The 27,155-nt window shown below is 37.4% G+C and overlaps 1 protein-coding gene across 1 annotated transcript; it reads left to right on the top strand.

Moving 5' to 3' along the window:
• The first annotated feature begins 1,444 nt into the window (after nt 1-1,444).
• Nucleotides 1,445-2,302, top strand: LOC104106513 (acetylajmalan esterase-like). The gene has a single exon (XM_009615075.3). The coding sequence runs from the start codon at nt 1,445-1,447 to the stop codon at nt 2,300-2,302; it is 858 nt and encodes a 285-aa protein (XP_009613370.1).
• The last annotated feature ends 24,853 nt before the right edge of the window (nt 2,303-27,155 follow it).

Here is a 27,155-nt window from a genome sequence, read left to right as displayed (position 1 = left end):
GACTGAGGGTCACCCCATACTTCTTACAGAAGGCGATGATGACCGTATCCAAAGGGCCTAACGTGAACGGATAAGTGTAAACACTTTAAAAACCCTTCATATGGGTAGTAATTGCTTCCTCGGGCGTAGGAACTGCCATGTGCTTATCAACCCAGCTGCAATAATCCTTGACCTTGGAGAGGAAGCTATCGGTGACCGAACATATATATCTCGAGACCGGTTCACACCGACCCAGTACTGAGGAGGTTTTCTCGACCTTGAAATCAGCACCTGTCGGGCACCCCGCAGGAACGAACATCTTTAGGGGAGGCTCTGGTGTCGGTTCCTCAGTAACAACAGACAAAACATTTTCCTCTTCAGTCGGTCGCGAGGCAGAGGGAGTTTCTTTTTGGGGAACGGATTTTGAGGTCTTCGCCATTTTGAAAGATGAAGGAAAAAGAGGAAGTTAAAAGAGAATGCTTGATGGTTTGAGGTAAAAGAAAAACAGAAGTTCTTATAAAAGGATTTTAGAGTAACCAGAAAATTGATGCTTGGGAGTGTTGAAATTTCTAAGGTATGAGGGCAGAAAGTTTGAAAGTAAAGTTTGAATGAACTAATGAGGAGATATTTATAGTCTTTCAATGACTGTTCATATCTGAGAGTGGCCGACTGACAACTGACAGACATTTAATGCCGTTAAGACTTGACTGACGAGACGTTTTGACTGTTTTGTCGTTTCTGTCACAAAACATCGAAGTCAGGATCGGAAGTTCATGTCGTTTCTCATCGTCTACTCTTCGAAAAATGAGGGGACTATCTGTATACGGCCGAAGTTGAGCTCGATTACAAGTTGGTGGATTAGGCTTGGAACGTGGCAACAAAGAACTGAAGATCGACCTCGAGTCCCGTCGAGCTAGAACCCAAGATCGGAAAGCCTGCCTTCGAGGAACATTAAGTCCGGTATCGACCTTAGCCTCAAACAAGCTTGGAGATAACTAACAGAAAACTGAAATATCTGCGACCGGTGGGATATTATGGCAAGAATCTCAGCACGTATCAGCATGGAACCGTCAATCAACAAATCAAGAGATTTTTACCTTTTACAAGAATATACCTAGAGTAGGACTCCTCTACTATATAAAGGGGGTCTGATAATTCATTCAACACATTGTAATACGCATCACAAAGCAATATATTATTATTTCTAGTTCTCATTATCTTGTCATTCTGTTCCGGCATCGATAAAAGCACTTCTGACTCGAGGGTAACTAATCTTCAAGGCTAAGATCGTTCAACTTGTGTGGTTTGTATTTACTTCCTCATAATTTATTTCAATATTAATCTGATTTCTCATTTTGTATCAAGTTAGATCACGTATCCTTAAAACCACGTACAAATTCAATTGTTATCCGATTTTGAGGGTAAACAAACCCACTGGCCGATTCTCCGACGGCCGTCTAGTTATATGTCTCTTAAGCTTCCACTTATCAACCCTTACATGGTCAAAGAAGCTAATTTTAGACATGGAGTAAACTGCGCAGTAGGAGGAGCTACAGTTCTAAATGATCCTTTTAATGTAACTAGAAATATTACCACGGCAAAAGACAACAGGCCACTTAGATCTCAACTTCGTTGGTTGACAACCTACTTACAAACCACATGCCACACTAGACAAAAGTGTTCAAAAGTTCTTGGAAAATCTCTTTTTATGTTTGGTGCATTTGAAGGAAATGATTATTACCTAGCACTTTCAGAGGGAAAATCCATTGAATTAGAAGCTAAAACTTTTGTCCCACATATAGTCAAGGCCATTGTAAAAGGCATTAGACAAGTGATCAGATACGGGGCAAAACGTATAGTTGTTCCAGGGATTTATCCTCTGGGTTGCTTCCCCTACTACCTTACCATGTTCTCAAGCTTGGATTATGAAGATTATGATGAGTTTGGTTGTTTGAAAGCCTACAATGAGTTAGTCATGTATCACAATGATTTTTTGGAGAGGGCTCTATCTATACTAAAACTTGAATATTCGAACGTTGCGATTAAATATATAGATTATTATGCTGCTGTGAAATCAATTCTGGAACGCCCCAGCTATTTTGGATTCAATAAGAAATCCATACTCAAAGCGTGCTGTGGAATTGGAGGTCAATATAATTATGACGATGATATTCTTTGTGGAACATCTGAAGTTCAAGCTTGTTCTGATTCTGCAAAATATTTGCACTGGGATGGTATACATCTTACAGAAAAAGCATATTATTATGTGGCAGAGCGCGTCATCAATGGCATCTCATCTAAAGAATTTCAATGTCTGCAGTAGATTTTGATCTCTGGAATTTAATGAAATTAAAAGGTTGTAGCATCACCTGGATATAGATTGTAAGTGGTGTTTTATATATGGTGAGAAGTGCTTTTATATACTATATAACTGGTTTTTATTTTTGTTGTAAACAGTTAAATTAAGCAAAGATATAAAAGGTAAAAAAAATCAGCACGTTTCATTCATTCAGAAACTACCTAGCTAATGTTTACATTCTCATTTGGCTTATTGTCATGAATTCTTGTAGGCATTACCAAACACAAAAATAGATTTTCCAAAACAAAAAATCTGACTTATGTCCTGTTATTGTTGAAAAAAAGTAAACTAGATGCATATCAAGTACAGAATTGCCTAGTCGATACATTAGAAAATTAACTAATATGCATGTATGATTTTATTATTGAACTAGGGAATAAGAAAAGTGTAGAATTAAATTATTATACATGTATTACATAGGTACATGTTTTTAGAATTTTATAAATACCTAGGTACTATAGCCTAAGGAAGTTAGAGTAAAGTAAAGAAGAATCACCACCTCATTTGTCTTCATGAGGACTTGAGAGATTGAGAGTCCTCTCATCCCTCTACAAATAATTTTCAAATATTTGGTGTAATGATCCGGCCGGTCATTTTATGTATTTGAGTACCGTTTTCCCTTTTGAAGCTTTTTGTATGTGTATTCGTTGTTATGTGACTTGCGGGGATGGTTGGATTGGTTTTTGGGAGGTTTTCGTTGATTTGGAACACTTGGTTCCTAGTTTGGAAACTTAAGTTGGAAGTGTTGACCAAGTTTGACTTTTTATGAAAACGACCCCGAAATAATATTTTGATGGTTCCAATAGGTTCGTATGGTAATGTTGGACTTGGACGTATGCCCGAATTTGAATTTGGAGGTTTCTAGGACGGATTGACTCTTTTTGCCGAAAGTTAGCAATTTAAAGGTTTAGAAATTTCATAAGTTTGACCATGATTTGACTTTGTGGCTATTGGGGTCAGAATTTAATTTGGGACTTGGAATATGTCGGTTTTATCATTTGGGATATGTGTGCAACGCTTGGTATCATTCCGAGTTGGTTTGATAGGAATCAGACGTTTGGTGGTGATTTAGAAGATCTTGAGTTTCATAGTTTGCAAGATGCGTTTTGGTATTTGATTCGTGGTTTTATATGTTATTTTGGTGTTTCGAACTTGTGAACGAGTACGTATGATATTTCTACACTTGTGTGGATGTTTGGGGTAGAGCCCCGGGTGCTCGGGTGAGATTCAGACGTGTTTCAGAGTGTTTTGAGTTGAGTTCAGATTTTTGCTGGTGCTGCAAGTCTCGTAAATGCGAAGTCCAGTTCGAATTTTCAAGCTGTCAACCGCAATTGCGAAGGTGGGCAGGGGCTACAGGATTTGCCTCTGCGAAGCCTGTCTCGCAACTGCGATGGGGGAACTAGGCATGGTTGGTCACATTGGCGATCTTTTGGTCGCTTTTGCGATGTTTGTTGGTTTTGCATTTGCGAAGTATTGGTCACATTTGCAACATTCTCTGGGCTGGACAGACTTCGCATTTGTGATCCATGAGTCGCATTTGCGGAGGTTGCCTTTGCGAACCTCTAGTTAAAAATGCGACATCTGCAGCTGGGTTATTAGATGGAATTTCGGGAGTTAGTCTCATTTTATCACATTTTGAGCCCTACAATTGGTGGGAGGCAATGTTTTTGAGATTTTCACACGTAGCTATTAGGTAAGTGATTTTTACTCAATTTTGATATTATAACTTTATTTCTTATGGATTTTAACATTAAAATCATAAAATTTGAACGGAAGTTTTGGAGATTTTTGACAAAGTTTTGAAAAATAAAAATTTGAGATTTGAGAGTCGATTTGGACTCAGTTTTAAAAACCAATCACATATTTGAACTCATGGGGTTATGGGTAGTCGAGATCTAACCAACAAATCGCGTTTTAATCGGGCGAGCTCGTGGTTGACTTTTTGGGGATTGGGTAAAGATTGAGCCTTTATTGCTTTGAATTATTTTCTTTAGCATTGTTTGATATTATTGAGTCATTTTTGGCAAGATTTGAGCCGAGCGGATGTGAATTTTAAAGAAAAAGTATTTTTAGAGTATTGAATTGGCTTGTTTGAGGTAAGTATCCTTCCTAACCTTGTATGGAGAAATATCCCTTAGGATTTGACCTTAGTTGCTTATTCGTGATATGTAAAAAATGATATGTACACGAGATGATGAGTGTGCACACGGGCGTATATATGGTTTAGACCGGATTAGACCCTTAGACTATTAATATGCCTTAATTTGGAGATGTATTCTATATGAAATATGCTTAAGCACTTTATGACTACATGATCATGATCACTACATTTGACTTTGCCATAGTCGTGCTTTATTGTTGAATACCTCTCCGCACTTTTACGCCATTATCATGTCTTTGTTTAGTTTATTGTTAAGTTTTGAGCTTATGTGAAATTTTGAGTAGTGTTGTTTTTGTGATATTGTGTCATATGTGGACATGTTGTGCGGATTGATTGATGTTGTGTAGAGTATAAGGGTGGCGAGATGCGCATGCGACAACATTAATGAGTTGCTAGTTGAATTAACATGCTATTATATGCCCCATTTCTTGACGATTTGTTGATTAAAAATGATTTTTTCTACATTTAGTTGTACCCATATGCTCTACGAGATGGTTGATATATTCTTCTTTACATATATTCAGTTACCAGTTATTAATATATTACACAAGTTATTTGACTAGTGAGTATCATGCCTTGAACCTCGTCACTACTCCACTGAGGTTAGTCTTGACACTTATTGGGTACTGATGACGTCCAAATCTACTCCTCAAAGAGTTAGCGGATACACAGGAAATTCGACTCAAGCAACGATTCAATGTATTTTACGATTTTATAAATATGTGCGAGTTTATGTTAATTAGACTCGGATATTAATTTTATATTATCTTCTTCCGAAGAATAATAATACTTCCTAATTCAATTATCCCTAAATCAATTAAGAGGTTATGTCCACCCGAATATGGCTAGTAGTTTCAATCCTATCCATATGTACAATCTATAAAATGAAGGTTAACGCCTCACGTTCTTGTTAATTAATCTTTCTCAATCTCAAATTACCTTTTTTAAGATTAATTCGAAGTTAATGGGTGAGTCCTAGGGTTAGATAATCCTTTTAGAAACTTTAAAGAACAAGAATAATAAAAGTAACAATAACTCACTTCATAATTAATAAAAATCATTCAAGAGATAAGCATAACAAGAGATTTAATTCAAACTTTAATAATGAATATTTTCATAAACAAGTTTCAAGTATTGGAATAAATACTACACACTTAAATATTCAATGTAAATCAAGGAATTGAAGAAAGGGGTAAAAGGGTAAGAAAATATCATCTAATGTATTCAAATCTTCAACTCCCAAACGTGTGCGCAGGAACCCTAACTCCAAGCTTGTATTTTCTAGTCAAGATGACCAAAGAACTGCCAAAGAAGTCTTCCAAATAAGTTGGGCCGAGTATTAAATGGTTTGGGAGGCAAAAATGTAAAATGCTTGTGCAGATTTTTTGCCCAGTTATGTGAATCGCGAAAGAGAACATGCAATCACAATCAACAACACATCAAAGAATAGCGGTCGGGTACTCAACCTCGCATTCGCACAACAGACCATGCATTCGCGATAGAGATCTTCTAGAAGGCCCGCGATCGCATCATTCAGTCTCGCGATCGCATAGAGCACTTTACCAGTTGTTGACCAGCTTTCCCTTTTCGCGTTCGCAACACTTCCACCGCGTTCACAATGACTATTCTCCTAGGTTCTCCGCGATCGTATAAAGAATCTTTGTGATCGCGAAGAGCATTAACTGGCAGCAGTCAATTTTTTCCATTTTAACACATTTGACTTATTTTCTTCCGTATCTTCTCTAAATCATATGATACCTGAAATATACCAATAAACCTCAACACATGCCTTAGGTTTTTAACTAAATCATACAAAAGTCTAAGTATCAAGAAGAGATAAGTTGGTAAAATACCAACTTACCAAACCCCCAAACTTAAACTATTGTTTGTCCTCAAGTAAGTCAACAACTAAGAACATCCTTCAATAGAATCAACAATTAAGCTCAATGGCATACAAAACATCATTTCAAGTCAACAAGGTTCAAATTAAATACAATCTAGTGACTTTAGTTGGTACCAACAACTAATTCAAATCATATGAATCACCAACAACTTCTCACAAATTTTATTTCAATTCAAGTGCTCAAATAACACGTTAATCAAAGTAGCAACCAAGTCATGACACTAGAGCTTCAAAATTTACCTCATTATCACAAACAAATTTCTTTTGTTACATTTCTCCCAATTGGAGATTGGATTAAATTCACAACTCAAATTTCGTGTGCCCTCAGACTTAAGAGTGAATCCCAACTTTTAAATTGCAATTTAAAACATAATTGGGATATCAAATGGAAAGAATTAACTCTCTCTCACACAAATATGTTCAACCGCATACAAGTAGTGTCATGGGCTTGCCTTTCATGTATTTCTCCACTAATACAGACAGACTTGGTTCAAAATCAATTAGGACTTAAATGGTTGTAATGTAGTGTTTTGGTATAGGTATGGTCCAATTTTGGATAAGAGTGACTCAAAACATCTCTAAGCACTACAATTTCCAATATAAAGCACACTTCCTTCAAAAACGTTTCCACCCTTTCTTCACTTTTCGTTTCACCACCTAGTCTTCCCTTTGTTCACAACTCCTTATTTTTTATTTCTTTTTTATCTTTCTTACCTTTTTCTTTTTTATAGTTTTGTTTTTAACTCTTCACCTTTTAAGAGACTTCCACATTACAACTTTTCCAACCGTTACCCACAAACTTAGATTTTTAGCCTATGTTTACACTTTCAAAGCACTTAGGGAGGTGGGATGCCAAAAGATAGATCAATAAAGAATAAAAAGTTAAATCTTGTAACATGATTGCCAAAGAAAAGGTTAAAGGCTCGAAAGGGATTGACTAGGGAAAATATGCAAGGGTAGAAAATTTAAGGTAGAAGAACGGTCCAAGGAAGGCCTAACATCATTTATTAAATAAAGTTAGTTTAGGATTTTACCTTGAAGCACATTCCGGGCAAGTTCTATACTACAAATAATACAAAAGAACTCACAACAAATCTCACCACACATGGCACATGCAAACTCGAGTAAAATATAAATTTGTGATGACCCGATAGTTCATCTCATGTTTTAGAACCTAATTCAGTGCTTTGAAGACTTAAAAATCTCAGTTTTACCCTCCTCGATTTGTGTACACAGTCCGGACATGTTTACGGAAAGCTTTTATGTTAAAAATTGTGAAACATATGAAAATTTTCTTTAAAAACCATTTGAGTTGACTTTGGTCAATATTTTGAGAAAACGGACACAGATTCGTATTTTGACGGTCTCGGTGGATCCGTATCGTGATTTGGGACTTGGGCGTATGCCCGGAATCGAATTCAGAAGTCCCTAGCCCGAGATATCGGGCTTTGTAGAAATTTGAAAACTAAAGGCTTAATGAATTTGAAATGTTTGACCTATAGTTGACTTTTTGGATATCGGATCTGTATTTTGGTTCCGGAATCCAGTATAGGTCCAATACCATATTTATGACTTGTCTGTCAAATTTGGTGAAAAACGGAGTTGGTTTGACGTGATTCGGACGTCCGGTTGTGAAAATAGAAGTTTCAAAGTTTTCTTGAAAATTTCATTTGATTTGGTGTTCAATTCGTAGTTCTAGGTGTTATTTTGGCGATTTGATCGCGCGAGCAAGTTTATATGATGTTTTTAGACTTGTGTACACTTTTGGTTTAGAGCTCCGAGGGCTCGGGTGAGTTTCGGATAGGCTACAGAGTGAAAATTGGATTTAGAATATTGCTGGTATTTCCAGTTCTGGTGCAGGCCTCTGTTATCGCATTTGCGATACCAGGCATCACATTTGTGAGCTACTCATCGTAAATGCGAAGTGTAGCTGGGCCAACTTATGTTCGCATTTGCGATGGGGACTAGGAGGGGAAATTCTTCGCATTTGCGATCATTGGGTTGCATTTGCGATCAGTCCAGTTCGCATTTGCAAACTATTCTTCGCATTTGCGAAGAAAGCAAGAATGAGTAGACCTTCGCATTTGCGATAGGTTCTTCGCATATGCGGGGCACGCATTTGCGAACCCCAGGTCGAAAATACGACACCTGCAACTGATCAAAACTTGACTAATAGGATTTTTGGTTCATTCTTCAAATTTTCAAACTCAAGAACCCTAGAGGCGATTTTTCAAAGAAAGTTTCTTCCCCAAAACATTGGTAAGTGATTCTAAACTAGTTTCTTTCAATCTTTTACTACTTTTCCTAAGATTTCAACATAAAATCTAAAGTTTTCATGGTGGAAATTGGGGGTTTTCGGTAGAATTAGGAATTTTTGAAAAATAGGGATTTAGACCTCAAATTGAGGTCAGGTTCTAAAAGAAATTACATAACCGTGTTCGGGGGTGAATGGCTAATCGGGTGTTGGTCTGAATTTTGTGTTTGGACCGAGTGGGCTCGGGTGTTGACTTTTGTTGACTTTTTCAATAATGACCTAAATTGAATATTTTGTAATCGTGGGTAGTTCCTAAGGCTTTAATTGAATCGTTTGGTTGGTAATTTGCTAGAATCTATTGGTTCAGAGGCTTGTGTGAAAGGAAAATTCGTGGTTGAGCTTTGAGTTTGGTCGTTGGAGAAATATAAGTGTTGTGTCTAGCCTTGACTTGAGGGAATTAGAAACCCTTGGAATATGTGCTATGTGATTCCCATGTGAGCGGCGTAAATGCAAGGTGACGAGTTCTTATACGCCGCTGAATTATCTGTTTTCCCTGATTTACCGCTTTTCCTTAATTATTTCCTTTCCTGTCTTAACTGTTATATGCTCTAAATGCTTTCCATGCTTAATTGCTACTTGTGATTCAATATCTTCTCCTGTTCACGATGTTAGTTCTTCCATAGTTTCATGATTCCCTACTATTTCTTAAATTGACTTTCCTGCACTTTCTAATTGTCAATTACTGGATTGGTCTCGCTGTGTAGTACTACTCGTGTAGATTTTCTATATTGTACGAGGTTTCCATTTGGTTCAGTTTGGTATTTTTTGATCATAAAGCTTATTGTGGTCTGAACTGTTGATTTGACTGTGCATTGAGTACATGGTACTGATATGGTGGGATCGGGCTGCACTTCACAGCAGGTGTAATAAGGGTGAATTGATGTGGTGGAATAAGGGTGAATTTGTACTATACGGTGGGATCGGGTTGCACGCAGGAACAGGTGGAATAAGGGTGGAATTACATTGTGAAGTATTGACATATGGTGAGATCGGGTTGCGCGCCGTAGCATATATATATATATATATTATTTACTGTTGTTGATATCGTTACAGTGAAATAAGGGAGGATTTTGTGTTGTCTGGTAGGATCGGGTTACGCGCCTCAACAACCTATATGTTTCCATTTCTTGAGTTGTTTTGGTTTTTTCTGGTATTTGTATCTGAATTATTAAATATTGGTAATTCTAGATGACACTGGCTTATTCTTGAGGCTGTGGTTATTATTTTCTGTTGGCTGTTTAATTCTGTTTAGTATTCCCATTTTCTGTCATTATTATATACTACGTTCATGTTATAGTGTAGGTGACCCGCCTTAGCCTCCTCACTACTTCATCAAGGTTAGGCTCGGCACTTACCAGTACATGGGGTCGGTTGTATTGATACTACACTCAGCACACTGTGCAGATTTTAGAGTCGATTCCAGCGGCGGCTACTAGAGAGCTCGGACTGGACAGCTTGCAGACACTTGAGATACAACTGCTTAGCGCCCGCAGCTCCTGAAGTCCCCGTCTTTATTTTTATTTAGCTGTGTATTTTCATTCAGACAACTTTGTATTTATTTCAGACCCTTGTATGTATTGCTCTAGCAGCTCGTGCACTTGTGACACCGGGTTCAGGGATTTGTAGCAGATGTTCTTATGGTTTTAGCTTCCGTATTTATATTTGGATTATTGCAGTTAAATCAGTTTTTCTTCATTAATTAAATTTAACATTTTAAAAAGGATAAATTATTCTAACATTGGCTTGCCTAGCAAGTGAAATGTTAGGCGCCATCACGGTCCCGATGGTAAAAATTCCCGATCGTGACAAAATTCAAAATCCAATTGAACCCAATATACTCAAAAAAAGTCATGTATAGCCTAAAGACAGTTTAATGAATCAAAGAGCCAAAAATTGAACCTAAAATTCACAACAAGGATTGTCACTTCAATCATTTTTCATTTCAAACCACCAACATTTCATATGCTAAAGTGTAAATAAGTTGGAACCAAACAAGCCACACTTTGGTTTATGGATAAAAATATCACACCCAATAATCACTTTATTCACTACTAGCTACTAAACTAACTATTAAAAAAATTGGCTTAAAAGAGAAAAACTAAACAAGACTAATCCCTTAAGAAAGTTGTCACGCCATCCATCATAGGAAAAAATCACCGGGTTCGACACAAATTATTTTCTTGGAAAAGAACAGCAGCATAAAGAAAACCAAGGAGTTTAATTTACACCACTATAAGTAAAGAAAGTAACAAAATAAAAAGAATAAAAACTAGTGCTAACATTCTAGAAATAAACTACAAAATATCACCAATAAACTAAAAAGGTTAACTAATCTATCAAGTTCACACAATAGTCATGCTCCCTGAAATCGGTATCACTCGGAGCTAGAGGTGGACGAAAATATGAGCTCCAAATCCTCCTCCTCCTCATCATCATCTGAGTCATATGTACCACAAAATGAACTCAACTTTTGCATCATTTTGGTCAAGAATTTGCCTTTTTTTTTCTCATGCTCCTTGAACATTAGCTTCTACCTCTCGATCTTTCCTTGCCCCCGGATCATGTCCTCCAATCTGCTTTTGATTGTGTTTTTCTCATTAACTACACCAATCAGAGATGACCTATCATCAGTTGTCACGACCCAAAATCCAACTAGTCGTGATGGCATGTAACCCAACCCGCTAGGTAAGACAATTTAACAATAATCCAATTTCAAATGCGATATACTGAGAAAATAATGATAATATAACTAAACTCTTATACAGAGAATTCCCAAGAACTGGTAGTACAAATTATGAATTTCTAAGATTAAGAGTTTACAAAGCTAGTATGAAATAAATACATCATCTGTTTGAAATGTACATAAACATATTTTTATAAATCTAAATCTACCATGAACAAGAGGCAACCACCACCGGAAATGCAGGTTCATCATCACATGCAACTTCCTCCATACACAACAATATCAGCTCCAAAATCTGCACGGAAGGTGTAGAAGGATAGTATGAGTACAACTGACCCCATGTACTGAATAAGTAACAAACATAACCTTAGGTTAAAAGTACTGACGAGCTTGGACAACGGTCAGAGTCCAACACCAACAACCAAGAACAACTCGCAACAATATAATGAAAACAGTACAAGTAATATTCAAAGATACGATGCTCATCTTGTTCATAGTTAGGAAAATAGGCATGCTTTTCAGGTATAACAGTAAAACCCAAATCTTTCACCGAAATTACCAAAATGTGAGTATGTCGGGAAACTATGATTTTTCCCAAAAACATTCAACAACGTATAAGATATTCCATTATCAGATAGCATGAGAAAAGTACATCTCTATGTTTACATGTCAATGTGTATGAGATGTCATGAATGTCACAATACCGTATAGCATGAGGAAATGCATCTCTATGCCTACATGACACGTATGCATGTCAAATGTAATGCACCACAGTGATAAACTCATGTGCTCATGCTCTCGGAGTATTCAACCTAACTCAGCACCTCCCAATAACTCAACACTCTCAATCACTCAGCACTCTCAATCACTCGGCACTCGGCACTCGGCACTCACACCTATTAGGTACATACGCTCACTACTGGTATGTTAGACTCCGGAGGAGCGGATCCTGCCCAAGCACTAATATAAGCCTATCATGGCATTATGCGGCATGCAAATCGATCCCATCATGAATTAATAAAGCTTGTTGTGGCGTGCAGCCCGATCCCATAAATATCATTCATAATCAAGCCATCGGCCTCACTCAGTCATCAATCTCTCAAGTCTCTCGGGCTCACAAATCTCATGCCAATCAGCCCAAACAATGATAACATGATGTGATGACAAATGATAACAGAGACTGAGATATGATATGAAAATGAATGAAAATGACTGAGTATGTAATTGTAATTTAAGCAAATAATTCAATGGCAGAAATGACCTTAGTGGGTCCCAGCATAATAAGTATATAGCCCAAACATGATTTCTAACATGGATCACAGCTCAATTACTCTAATACGTAGGAATTTCATGGATAGAAACAAGATAGATATTTACACAGTACCACAGAATCAACCGAGTCATAGTTCACACGGTGCACGCCCACACGCTCGTCACCTAGCATGTGTTTCACCTCAACACCAACACATAACACGTATATTCAGGGATTCATACCCTCAGCACCAAGTTTAGAAGTGTTACTTACCTTGAACAAGCCGAATCTACTATCGAGGAAGCTAAAAAATACTCTAGAAACGCCATCCTGCGCGTACCGACCTCCGAACGGCTCGAAACTAGCCAAAAGAAACTCAAGAACATCAAAGAATGCCAAAGTAAACAAAACCAATTGATAAATGTCGAATCTTTAATCAAAACCCCAAAGTCAACCAAAGAGTCAAACCCGAGACCGCACCTCGGAACCCAACAAAACTCACAAAATCCGATAACTTATTCAATTACAAGTCCAACCATACTAGTTTCACTCAAATCCGACTCCGAATCGATGTTCAAAACTCAAAAATTCACTTAATGAAATTTTAGAGAAAAACCCTCAACTTCTCTTTTGAAATCATCAACCAAATGCCAAAAATGAAGATAGATTCATAAAATATAATCAAAACTGAGTAGAAAATACTTATCTCAATCCATTTGGTGAAAGTCTACTAAAGAATCACCCAAATCGAAGATCCTTAACTCAAAATATGACCAAATAAACAAACTCTTGATATTATATGCTTCTGCCCAGCTATTTTGCCTCATTTCCTATGACAAATGATCCTGAAACTCACTTTTGATGCCTCCAATAGATTCCTCATGAAATTCGAGTCAAGATAGGCTTTTGAATTACTCCATTTGACCTTATAATGAAGAAGATATGTTGGTTTCAATATTTGAAAATAGTGTAGATTTTAAAATACTAATTGAGTGACAATTTCGTAATTAATCCGAAAAATCCGGTAACCCAATTCATAGTAAAATGATCATAAATTCCTTATACGATGTCCAAATTCGATGATTCTTTTTTCTATTACTCTGTAATTATAATACGGATCTAATGCTTCAATCAAAACAGAAATTGGAGCTCATTTGCTTAATATGGTACCATTTATGCATGAAGAAAAGACGTCGACACATCAAAAAACGAGCGCAACACAACCTAAACCTATCCGAAACTGACGCGAGCTCCTCGGAACCTTGTCCAAACTTACCATAAAATCCATAACATAACACAGACTTACTCGAGGCCTCAAATCTTACATAACAACATCAAAACCACGAATCATACCTCTAATCGAAATTAATAAACTTTTGAACTTTCAACTTCCAAAACTCGTGCTGAACCATATCAAATCAACTTGGAATGAACTCAAATTTTGCACACAAGTCCCAAATGACGTAACGAACCTATTCCAACTCCCGTAACAATATTTCGAACCCGATATCATCAAAGTCATATCTCGGTCAAACTTATGAACATTCCCAACCTTCAACTTCCAACTTTTGCCAATTAGTGCCGAAACTTTCTAGAAACATGTTGACTTCCAAATTCACTACTAAAAAGTAAATGGACATGATCACATGCAATATAATTTACCCAACTATGGGTCGGGTTCGAATGACACAAAGAACAATATATAGGCGATTAGACGTGCAAGAGAATTATCACTTGTTATGCTAAGCCAAACACTTGAAGGGTGATTGTGAAAATATTATAGCTCAATGCATAAATATAAACTAACATAGAAATCTAGTAAAATGATCAATGGCTACAAGCATGGATGCATTGGGAGTTACACTCAAGTAACGATCCAATGTATTTCACGATTTTACAAATATGAGCGAGTTTATGTTAATTAGCCTAGGGTAATAATTCTATATTAGCTTCTTCCAAAGACTAACAAGACTTCCTAATTGAATTATCCATAAAATAATTAAGAGATTAAACTCACCTGAATATGGCTACAAGTAGTTCCCTAGGTAGAATCTATAAAGTGAGGGTTAACGCCTCAAGTTCTTATTAATTAATCTTTCCCAACCCCAAATTATCTTTCCCAAAATTAATTCAAAGTGAATGGGCGAGTCCTAGGGTTAGCTAATCCCTTTGGAAACATTAAAGAACTAGAGTGATTAAAGAAACAATAACTCACTTCATAATAAATAAAAATCGTTCAATACATAAGCACAATAAGATACTTAATCCACACTTTAAATATGAATATTCCCATAAACAAGATTCAAGCGTTGGAAAAAATACTACACACTTAGATATTCCATACAAAGCAAGGAAATGAAGAAATGAACATAAATGGGTAAGAAATTCCCAACCAAAAGCTTCAAATCTTCAAGACCCAAATGTGTGTGCAAGAACCCTAGGTCCAAAACTTGTGTTCTCTAGTCAAGAGACTGAAAATTAGTCAAAGATTTGCCAAAGATGCCAAATATGCCAAGGATGTCCAGGGTTGGCCAAAGATGTGTTTTCAATAAGCTAGTGCGTGTATTCAATGGTTTAGGGGTCAAAAATGTGAAATTCCAGAATTGTCCAATTTTTCCGTCCAATTTCTTCTTCTGTTCACGATCATACCTTCGCGTTTGCGAAGGGTTGGTTTCTTGCTGCTTCGCGTTTGCATTACGCGTTCGCGTTCACGAAGGGTAATCCACTGGGCAGATTTTCATTGTTCATTTTAGCTCTTTTTTGGCTCGTATTCACTTGGTTTCTTCACGATCACTTCTAAATCACATAAAACCTGTAAAAACAAGTAAGTGACATTAAACACATGATTTTATCAATCAAACATAGCAAAAATTTAAGATTAAAGTCGAGATAAGTTGGTAAAATACCCACTTATCAAACCCCCAAACTTAAACTATTACTTGTCCTCAAGCAATCAAAGCAAAAATCTCCTTCCAAGTATTTAACTCAATAGTGCATCAATATCATACCAAGTCAAAAAGTCTACTTTAAGCACAAACATATGACTTTAATTGGTACCAACAATTAATCCAAGGGATATGAATGACCAACAACTTCTTAAAAATATCATTTCATTTCAAGTGCTCAAACGCCAAGTTAGTCAAAATATCAATTAAGTCATGGCACTAAAGCTTCAAAATTTGCCTCTTCGTCATAAAACGACTTTTCTTTTGTTCATTTCTTTTCAAATGGAAAATGGAACAAATTAACAACTCAAATCTCAATGTGCCCTCACAAGCAAAAGAGAATCCCACACTCATAAATTGCAATCAAAACATAAATGGGATATCAAGTGGAAAGAATGAACTCTCTCTCACAAAGATGTTCAAATGCAGCCAAGTAGTACTATAGGCTTTCCCTTCATGTATTTTTTCACTAATATAGACACACTTAGTTCAAAATCAATTAGGACTTAAAGGGTTGTGGTATAGGCCTTTGGTTAAGGTAGGACACACTTTTGGTTAGAGTGATTCAAAACCTCCCTAAGCACTATAATTTTTCAACAATCAAAGTACACTTCCTTAAACAACTTTTCTACCCTTTCTTCATTTTTCATTTTATCACCTAGTCTTCCATTTATTCATAATTCCTTATTTTTCCTTCCTTTTTCTTCTTTCTTGTATATATATATATATATATATATATATATATATATATATATATATATATATATATATATATCTTTTTATCCTTTCACCTTATAAACTACTTCCACATCACAACTTTTCCAACTGTCACCCCCAAACTTAGGCTTTTAGCCTATGTTCACATATTCAAAGCACTTAGGGAGGTGGGATGCCAAAAGATAGATCAATAAAGAACAAAAGGTCAAAGATTATAACATGGTTGCCAAAGAAAAGGTTAAATGCGCAAAAGAGGTTGAATAGGGAAAATATTCAAGGGTAGGAACTTTAAGACAAAACATTAATCCAAGAATGGCCTAACATCATTTTTCAAACCAAGTTATTCTAGGATTTTGCCTTAAAGCATAATTCGGGCAAGTTCTAGACTACAAATCATGCAAAAGAACTCACAACAACCCTCACCACACACGGCACACACGAATTCGAGTGAAATATGTATCCAAAACCCAATTAAATTAAATGAACTCAAAAAATCACTCATAGCCTAGAGAGGCTATTTAATGAATCAAAGAGACAAAAATTGAATCAAATCCGGACATACGGAAAAGTCCAAAACACCATCCGGACCTAACGAAACCATCAAAACTCCGATCCAAGGTTAAATACTAAAAAGTCAAACTTGGTCAACTCTTCCAACTTAATGCTTCCTAGTTGAGAATCGTTCTTCCAAATCAAATCCGAATCACCTTAAAACCAAAATCGAAGATTCACACAAGGCATAATATATCATACGAAGATACTCAAGACTTCAAATTTTTGAACGGAATGCAAATGTTCAAAACGACCGGTCGGGTCGTTACATTCTCCTCTACTTAAATATACGTTTATCCTTGAACGTTCCAAGAGTCGCTCCTAAGCCATCAAATCGCCATGTAACCTTACCATGAACATACCCGGGGGTGATCCCATGTCACCCAATCCGAATAAGCCTGACAGCTTAACATAACTGAAGATCGTTAATTCAACCTTAGCTCATAAACCTTGGAACCCAATTTCCAACATCCGGAATTCCTTACAAGACGCGAATCTCGCATCTATATTCTGTATACATCTGAACAAGCTATATCAAGCCATAACCATAACCCAAGATATAATCACATGATATATCACATAACTCGCATACTCGTAGCAATAATATTTTATCACAGTAGCAGCTAAAAAACCAACCCGGTGCCAACAAAAATTCTCATATCAAATAAAACATCGTTCAAAACCTTCGTACACTGCCGATGATGAAAGAAACATGCAGAAACCAATAACCACTCGTCAGACCAACAAGTCATGGAGCTCTCTCTCATCCGACAAGATCCAAAGCCAAATTCTAAGCCGACTTCTGATATTGTTCTTCAAGACATACCGTAATAAAATCTGATAGTACCCATTCTAGGTCCAATGACCTCATCTCATCAAACACAACTATTCTATTGACATGCCACACTAATACAACCTAAGCCACAAACCGCGCAATCCGTGCACCAATAGGCAACAATTCCAATGTACTCAAACATGAAAAAAATGAATCAAATGAGAGATCTGTCTCGCAGGCTCAACAGGTACCACCACAAATGCAATGCTATGAACTAATCACATATAGTTGAACCAAGACACGCGAATCTAACACAAAAGATCATATTCCAACATACTCCGTTGCAACGCGTGACCCCATCTAAACATCGGTCCATATAAAAACCCACCCACAGTAAATGATTAATAACGGACTTGGAATACGAATTAGATCAAAAAGGCCATCATTGGGGCAAACGATGCAATAGCTAGAGCAAAGACCAAAATGGCATAACCAAATAATTGTTTTGCCAATGATAGATTTCGCGCCACAGAATGAATTGAGGAAATAAGGATGTTTCCAATACCGATAGCAGCTCCCACTGAAGCAATTGTAGGAGCTCCTGCACCCATTGATTTTGCAGCTTCTAACATCTCGAGTTTAGAATTCTCCTCACGCTTTTTTCATCACGATTTTTTTCTTCGAGAACACTCACCTCGTTGATTCTTCCCCTCGTTCTTTTTATCTTGGACATTGCGATGTTAATGAAAAGCCATCTAGAGATAGTTTTTCCTGAGTTAGGATACGGAGTTGGAAGAGAATGCCAGTATAATAGTTTATCTTTATCAAAGGCCAAGATCTCTATGAATTCTATTATTTTGCATCTCTTTGCTTCTGAGGTAGTTTCAAGTTTAAGTCTCGAGCCTCAGTGCTCAAAATCAAAAACCATAAGCAAGTCAAAAACAACCACATAATGTGCATGACCATAATCATAAAAAAACTGATAGAACAATATACCATCAATAGGAAAGACCATAATCATGGCGCAACCAGCCAATCAACACCTCAATAACCATCTCGCTCGAAGCAGAAACACATCTAGTGTGCGTATAACCAACAAATCACAACCCATAATAGCATAGAAGAGTAACACATAGAACATATCGAAATGCGAACAAGCTCAACTCCAACTGAATGACACACCCCTCAACAATAATAGTGTCGAGTCAACAAATCCGACCCGGTGTAGAATACACATCCTCATTGGACTAACAATGGGCCCCAAAATCGACTCTGGTGACCCATAGATAGATAAATAACCGTCCAAAAGTCCTCAATGAACTAACCATAACACTTACTATTAGATATATGACTTTGTCCATTCCTTCATAGTCCGCAACCAAGAAACAATCTGCCTCTGAGACTCCCAGTCTCCAAACCACCAGAATATAAAAGAATCACCAGATTTGATCCCATCTCCACCACTCAAATGACTGACACATCCTTCATATATAATCATTATACGAGACATACTTCCATGGAATTCTACACCTAAAGCATGGATTTTTAAACTGAAATTTAGGGGTTTTGTTTACAATTTTAGGATGTGTAAATTGAAACTTTTGGAGTCGATTGGACTCACTTTTGGAATCTTATCACATATTTGGACTCGTGGAGTTATGGGTAGTCGGGATCTACCTCATAACTCGAGCTTTGACCGTGTGGGTATGGGTTGACTTTTATTGACTTTTGGGGATTTGATTAAAGATTCGAGCTTTATTATTTGGAATTGATTTATATAGCTTTATTTGACGGTATTGGGTTGTATTGACTTGATCCGACCTGTTTGAAGTTTGATTTGGATGATTTGACGATTTTTGGTTGATTTGTAGCTACCAAGTGTAAATATGTTTCTTGGCCAACCTTGTTAAGAGGGAAATCACCTAGGACTGCCTTGATTCATATGTGTTTAAGGTATTGGGAATGGTGTATATGCAAGGTGGAGAGCGCATATGCATGTACCGAGTTTATATTAGGTTCGAGGTAGAATTGAGATACTTTGTATCTCATTTTCATTATATACTCATCTTGATTCATGATTTATTTGGTTTATATGACTACATTGCTCTTTTATTCTTATTAGAGATCATGCCTAGGTTTATGATTATTTGTGAAGGCATGGGAGCTTATTATTGATATGTTGAATTGATTGAATCATCTGTAGTAATATAGAAATTCCATGAGCACTTATCCACATGATAATTATTAAGTTCATGAGCACTTTTATCTATAATATATGGGCATATGCATACGTATTGTATTTGGATACTTGATTTGGACTACAACTTGTGGCACGAGATGTAAGGTCGTGCAGATGAAATATAGTTATGAAATACTAGAAATGATGAACGAATATTTGATTATGAGTGAGCTATCAAGCTACTTTTGAGCTTGGATAAGGATTTGTCCCTCTAGAGTCAGATGATAACTCATTTTACATTGGGCCCTGTAAGCATGGTCGATACATGGGTTGTGTATCGGTCGATACATGAATTGTATATTGGGTTCCGGTAATATATGAATTTTATATCAGGTTCTAGTGATACATGTATTGTGTATCGAGGAACATGGATGGTGTACCGGTTATGGCGAATAATAGAGTTTGAGTATGAATAGATATCCCTAATTCATTTAGCAGTATTCTTCTACATGCTAACTATTGCATGTTACTTATATATACTATTTAGGAGCCTCGACCCCATTGATTTAAGTATACCATCTTTAAATGCTCTATCTGAGTAGCGTTATGATTATCTCTTATAATGGAAAAGCATTCTTTATACGTTTCGGTTGTGTTACATATTTAATACCTGTGCTCATGAGAGTATTTATAGTTTCAGTTCTGAGCTTTGTTAGTTACATCTGTGTTGTAAGTATCTCGATGCCCATAGCCTCGCCACTACTTCTTTGAGGTTATACTTGATACTTAATGGGTACTGATTATGATGTACTTTTACTAAGCTTCTTCACATCTTTTTGTGCATATCATTAGGTGGGTACTAGGAGAGCCATTCGTTGAGCCAAGGTGTTTGCTCAAAGACTTAGGGTGAGCTACACTCTATGGATTCATTTCGTAGTGCCTGAGACCCTATCCTTTTAATATACACTATATATTTTCATTAGCTCAGATAGTGTTGATCAAGTATTCAGACTTGTAATTATTTAGTAGTTGGTCATGTACTTGTGCCACCTAGTCTTTGGGGGGTGTACTGTTCTGGTCATATTTGGCCCACGTTATGATTGTATTAGATATTATGTTGTTTTGAGATTGATCATGTCTTTATTTATGATATGACTCTATTAATTAAAGGAATCTGAATTATATTCTATTGATGGTGAATTGACTTGCTTAGCAAGTATGACTAGGCACCTTCGCAGCCTAAGGTGGAATTTTGGGTCGTGAAACCTTTCTTATTCTCCCTTCTATGAATAGTGTAGTTTGTAAGAGAGTGGGTATTGGGAAACACGTATGTGAACCTTTTTTTGGAGTGATCTTGTGGGGTTATTCATGTAACGACTCAACCAGTTGTTTTGAGTTCTAGCATCTCATTTTGTGATTAGAGGCCTCGAGTAGGTTCATGTAATATTTTACGACTTGCATGAATGATCGATTCGAGTTCTAAGAGGTTCAGGGGTGATTTAGAATACTTGGTGCAATTCTAGAGGCTCTAAGTTAAGAAGAGTCGAACAAGGTTAATATTATGGGTAAAAGAGCCCGAGTTAATGATTTTAAGGATCCAATATACTATTATAATGATTTCAGACTTCTTATGTGGGTTTGGTTTGGGTCTCAGGTGGCTCGGGTTGATTCGACACTTATAGTTGAAAGTTAAAATATATGAACTTAAGAGAGTTTCATAATTTGGATTGATCTTTGATTTTTATTTTTGATGTTGTTATTTGTGTTTTGAGATCTTGGACAAATTTGTGAAGGATATACGGATTTATAAGGATGATTGGACGGGGTCCCAGGGGTCTCAGGTGAGTTTCAGGATGGTTTCAGATCATCTTGAGCTATATTGCAACTCCATATTATTAACAGCAGAGGTATGAATTGCGATCGTTGAAGGGCGATCGCGATCGCAAAGGAGAGCTAGAGGTTCTACATTGCTATGGCGAAGAGGAGCTGGGCTGGGGTGTGTTGTAAATCGTGATCACGTGGGATGGCTCGCAGTCGCGTAAGAGGAAGTATGGCTCGGGTATTTTATTTATTGCAGTCGCAAAGAAGGGAAGTGAGCTTGGCACTTACGAATCGTGATCGCGAATTTGATGGACGCGATCGCGAAGAAGAACTGGTTGACATGGGTATTTTATGGCAAACATTTCGGGAATTTGCTCCTTTTCACTATTTTGAGTTTTGGAGAGTGGATTAAGGAAATTTTGGAGAATAATTTCACCCCAAGCTTGAGGGTAAGTAATTACTTAGTTTTGATTATATATCTTAATTCCTCATATATTCGTCTATAACATAATAGAGTATATTTTGAAATTTTGTAACGACTTGGATGGTCGTTTTGTGTATTTTTGCTGCATTTTCCCATTTGATGCTCCTCATATGTGTATTTGTTGTTATGTGACTTGCGGGGAGGGTAGGTTTTGTTTCGGAATGGTTTTGGATTGAATTGGAACACTTAGTTCCAAGGTTGGAAGCTTAAGTTATAAGAGTTAACCGAAGTAGTACTTTTGTGTAAACGACCCCAGAATGGTATTTTGATTTCTCCAATAGATTCTTATTGTGATTTTTTACTTAAGCGTATGCCAGGAATTGAATTTGGAGGTTCCTAGGATGATTTGGGACTTTTTGTCGAGAGCTGGCAATTTGAAGATTTAGAAATTTTATAAGATTGACCATCGCTTGACTCTGTGGCTATCAGATTCGGATTGTTATTTCGGGAGTTGGAATAAGTCCGTTTTGTCATTTAGAACTTGTGTGCAAATTTTGGTGTCATTTTGAGTTGGTTTGGTAGGAATGAGAGGCTTGGTTGCATATTGAAGTTCTTATGTTTCAAAGCTTGCATGATGCAGATTTGTGTTTGATTCTTGGTTTTATATGTTATTTTGACATTCCGGCACTGCGAGTGAGTTCACATGATATTTATCTACTCGTGTGGACTATTGGTGTAGGATCCGAGGGGCTCGGGTAAGTTTTAGAATGATTTCGGAATATTTTGGTTTTATTCAGATTTTTCTGGTGCTGCAAACCTCACATTTGCGAAGGACTCCTTGCATTTGCAATGGCCGCATTTGCGGTGGCCTTATCGCATTTGAGATGTGGGACTGCCGGGGTGGGGGGACCTCACATTTGCAAGGATTTTGGTCATTTTGCGATAATGGGTCTGGCAGCTTGGGCTTCGCAATCGCTAATTGCCTGTCGCATTTTCGACATTGGTAGTCAGCAGGGTCATCGCATTTGCGATGTATGTGGTCGCATTTGTGACATTTTCTGGGGCAGCCCTGGTTCTCATTTGCAGGACATGGGTTGCATTTGTGGAGGTCTCATTTGCGAACCTCTTGTCGCAAATGCGACGGCTGCAACTTGTTATAGTTGAGCATTTAGGGACTTAGACTTATTTTATCACATTTTGAGCCCTGCACTTGGTGAAAGGCGATTTTTGAAGGAGATTTTCACACATAGCTATTGGGTAAGTGATATTCACTTAATTTTGATGTTATATATTGATTTCTCATGGATGTTTACACAAAAATCATAGAATTTGGAAGGAATGTTTTGGGGAGTTTTGACAATGTTTTGTAAAATGTAAATTTAAGACTTGGGAGTCGATTTGGACTCAATATTAAAAACTAATAATATAATTAGACTCGTGGGGATATGGGCAGTAGAGATCTACCCCTCGACTCGGGTTTGGATCGTGCGAGCCGAGGTTGACTTTTGTTGATGTAACGACTCGGCCGGTCGTTTTAGGAGTTAGAGCCCCGAACCCCTATTAACTGCTTTCCCCATATCTATTTATGCTATTGTGACTTGCCGGGATGATTGATTTTGAGTTTCGGAGTATTTTGGGACACTTAGTCCCTAAATGAGAGCTTAAGTCTTAGAATTTGGAATGGAATTCCGTCGATTCTGTTAGCTCAGTTGGGTATTTTGGGCTTAGGGGCTTGTCCGGAATGTGTTTTGGGGGCCTGTAGTTCATTTGGGCTTGAAATGGCAAAAGTCAAAATTTTGCAGTTTTGGACCGGTAGTGGAAATTGTTGATATCGAGTCGGAATCCAATTCCGGAAGGGGGAATAGGTCCATAATGTTGAATATGACTTGTGTGCAAAATTTGGGATCAATCGAACATGGTTTGATTGGTTTCGGCATCGGTTGTCGAATTTGGAAGTTTCAAGTACTTTAAGTTTGAGTCGGAGGATGATTTGTGATTTTTGCATTAGTTGATGTGATTTGAGCGCTCGACTAAGTTCGTATGGTGTTTTAGGATTGGTTGGTATGTTTGGTTGAGGTCTCGGGGGCCTCGGGTGAGTTTCGAGTGCTTAACGGATCGAAAAGTTGGATTTGTGTTGCTGCTGAAGTCTTCAGGCATCTGGTATTTTTGCACCTGCGGTGGAGAGATCGCAGGTGCGGGATCGCACGTGCGGAGGGGCAAGCGCAGAAGCAGAAAAGTGGAGGTGTGCCAAGGGTCGGGGGTGCGAGGTGAATTCCGCATTTGCGATGCCCGCAGATGCGGAAGGGATTTCCGCAGGCGCGCACGTACAGGTGCGGCCCTTTCATCGCAGGTGCGAAGGCAGAGGAGGTAAATGAAATGTGCAGATGCGCCGTTTGGACCGCAGGTGCGGGAAACGGCCGCAGGTGCGAGAAACAACCGCAGGTGCAAGGATCGTTGTGCAGAAAAAAGGGATTTCAAGGGTTTGAAATTTCATAACACAAAATTCAATTTAGAGCTCGGTAGGAGACCATTTCTCGAGGGATTTTGAAGGAGAACTATTGGGTAACTAATTCTAACTCTATTTTGATCATAATACATTAATCTATTGTTGTTTTTCTCGTCTAATTAAGGAATTTGAGTGTAGAAGTTTGGAAATGGGGGAAAAGGTTCCCCAATTGAAAATCTGAGATTTGAATGGGAATTTGACGTCGGATTTAGATGATTTTTGTTCGAGTGAACTCGTGAGTGAATGGGTGTTCATAATTTGTAAATTATACCTGATTCCGAGACGTGGGCCCGGGGAGACGTTTTGCGCGTTTTTCCTAATTTCACGCTTTATCTTCGAATTAATTAGTTAAATTAGTTACTTGTAGTTATATTTACATTATGCAATTAATTTGAATAGATTCGGGCCATTTGAAGTCGGATACTCGTGGCAAGAACGTGATATCAAGTTGATTTGAGCGATCGAGGTAAGTGGCTTGCCTAACCTTGTGTTGGGGACTTTCCCCTTAGGATGTTTGATATTAATTGATGTGTGGGCGCCGTGTACGTGAGGTGGAGAGTACGTACACAGGCTATTATTGCAAAAATCCCGTTTTTTCCTTTCTAAATCATAAACTGTTTTCCCTTATTAAATTGCACTAATACGTTTAATTGTTTAACTTAGATTAGAGAAGCATGCTTACGTGTTTTAACTGCCTATTTGTTATTCTGTGCGCCATGCTTAGTTAAGTCTCTACTTTTCTTATCTGTGTTCAGTGTAAACTGTATAACTCGATGCCATACTTGTCATTTAATCATGCGTTGCATATTTAAATTGGGACCACAGACGTATTCCGGGAGATCCCCCTATCTTGCATATTTAAATTTGGACTACAGACGTATTACGGGAGATCCTCCTGTCTTGCATATTTATTTTGGGACTACAGACGTATTCCGGGAGATCTCACAGCACTGCATATTTACTTTGGGACTACAGACGTATTTCGGAAGATCCCCCTGTACTGCATATTCATTCGGAACTACGGGACGATATCCCGGGAGATTCCTCATTGTGTTTACCTTGTTCTGAGCCGATGGCTCCCTTAACTGTTAAATTTTCGAGAATCTCTTTAACTGTGTTACCGTAAACTTTACTTATATCTTTTACTGTTTAATTTATTATATTTACTCTGATAGGGCCTTGACCTGACCTCGTCATTACTCGACTGAGATTAGGCTTGGCACTTACTGGGTACCATTGTGGTGTACTCATATCCTTTCCTGCACATATTTTCATGTGCAGATCCAGGTGCGAGCTATCAGCCTCGGGGTTAGTGCGTGCTGTTGATTCTAGGAGACTTCAAGGTACTTCTGCTTACGTCCGCAGATCCTCGAAGTCCCCTTCTACTTCCTCGCTTAGAGATTTTCCTTATTATCTTCAGACTTTTGTATAGAGCTATATAGATTATAGCAGCTTGTGACTTAGTGATATTACGGGTCTTGGGAAATTATTTTGTATATGCCGAGTGGTACTACTTTTGGTTATTCACAATATGCTGTTTATCTTTAAAATGTTGTGTTTTCTTTATATTTTTCATAATATTAGGCTTACCTAGTCGTAAAGACTAGGTGCCATCACGACACCTTACGGAGGGTTAATTTGGGTCGTGACAGTTGACTTTTCCGGAATTGGATAAAGATTATGTCTTTATTGTTTGGAATTGATTCTTTTAGCATTATTTTTTATACTGAGTCATTTTGGCTAGATTTGAGCCAATCGGAGGTGAATTTTAAAGGAAAGGCATTTTTGGAGCATTGAATTGGCTATTTGTGTTATGTGAAAAGTGATGCGTACATGAGAGACGAGCGTGTACACAGGTGCTACATATGGCTTGTGACCGTATTAGACCTTAGGCTATTAATATGCCTTAATTTGGTGATGTATTTTATATGAAAGATGCTTAATCACTTTGGGGATGCGTGAACATGATCACAATAATTGTTTTAGCTATAGTATTGCTTTATTTGTTAAATGCCCATCCGCATATTACTATTTTCATGTCCTTATATACCTTGTTAATAAATTACGAACTCATATTCTTGATAAAACTTTGGCAATATCGTTTTGTGATTATTGTGGCACATGTGAACATGTAGAGCAGACGATTTGAGTGTTTGCAAGAGGTTATATATATATATATATATATATATAGACCCTATGCTCTCTTGACTGAATAAAGACAAAACTAAACTAAATAGAAGTCCCGATAAGGGTGAATACTATAACTTATGATACTAGGATAGTGTATATAAATTCGGGTGTACGAACTTCTCTTTATGCCTCGTTATCAAACATATGTAGTTACGATATCATGCCAAAATGAAGAAAGGGCTTAGCCTTAACATACCTTGTCACAATCTTTCCAATCACCAAGTTGAACTCACCTCTTCGCACCTTAATCTAAAATAACGATAATAATACTATCCTTAAGTTACAAAAGGTACAACTATCGCACAATGAACGACAAGCTTATTTTGTATTAAAACGGGCAACATCTACCCTATAATCCTTACTTCTTCCAAATTCAAGATAACACCAAAAACAAA

The sequence above is a fragment of the Nicotiana tomentosiformis genome, chromosome 11 (assembly GCF_000390325.3).
Source record: "Nicotiana tomentosiformis chromosome 11, ASM39032v3, whole genome shotgun sequence".
In the NCBI taxonomy this organism is placed as follows: domain Eukaryota; kingdom Viridiplantae; phylum Streptophyta; class Magnoliopsida; order Solanales; family Solanaceae; genus Nicotiana; species Nicotiana tomentosiformis.
This window is presented reverse-complemented; position numbering and strand designations above follow the sequence as displayed.

What these genes read in the sequence shown, in the direction of transcription:
- LOC104106513 (XM_009615075.3), top strand. Translation starts at nt 1,445, where the DNA reads ATGTCTCTTAAGCTTCCACTTATCAACCCTTACATGGTCAAAGAAGCT.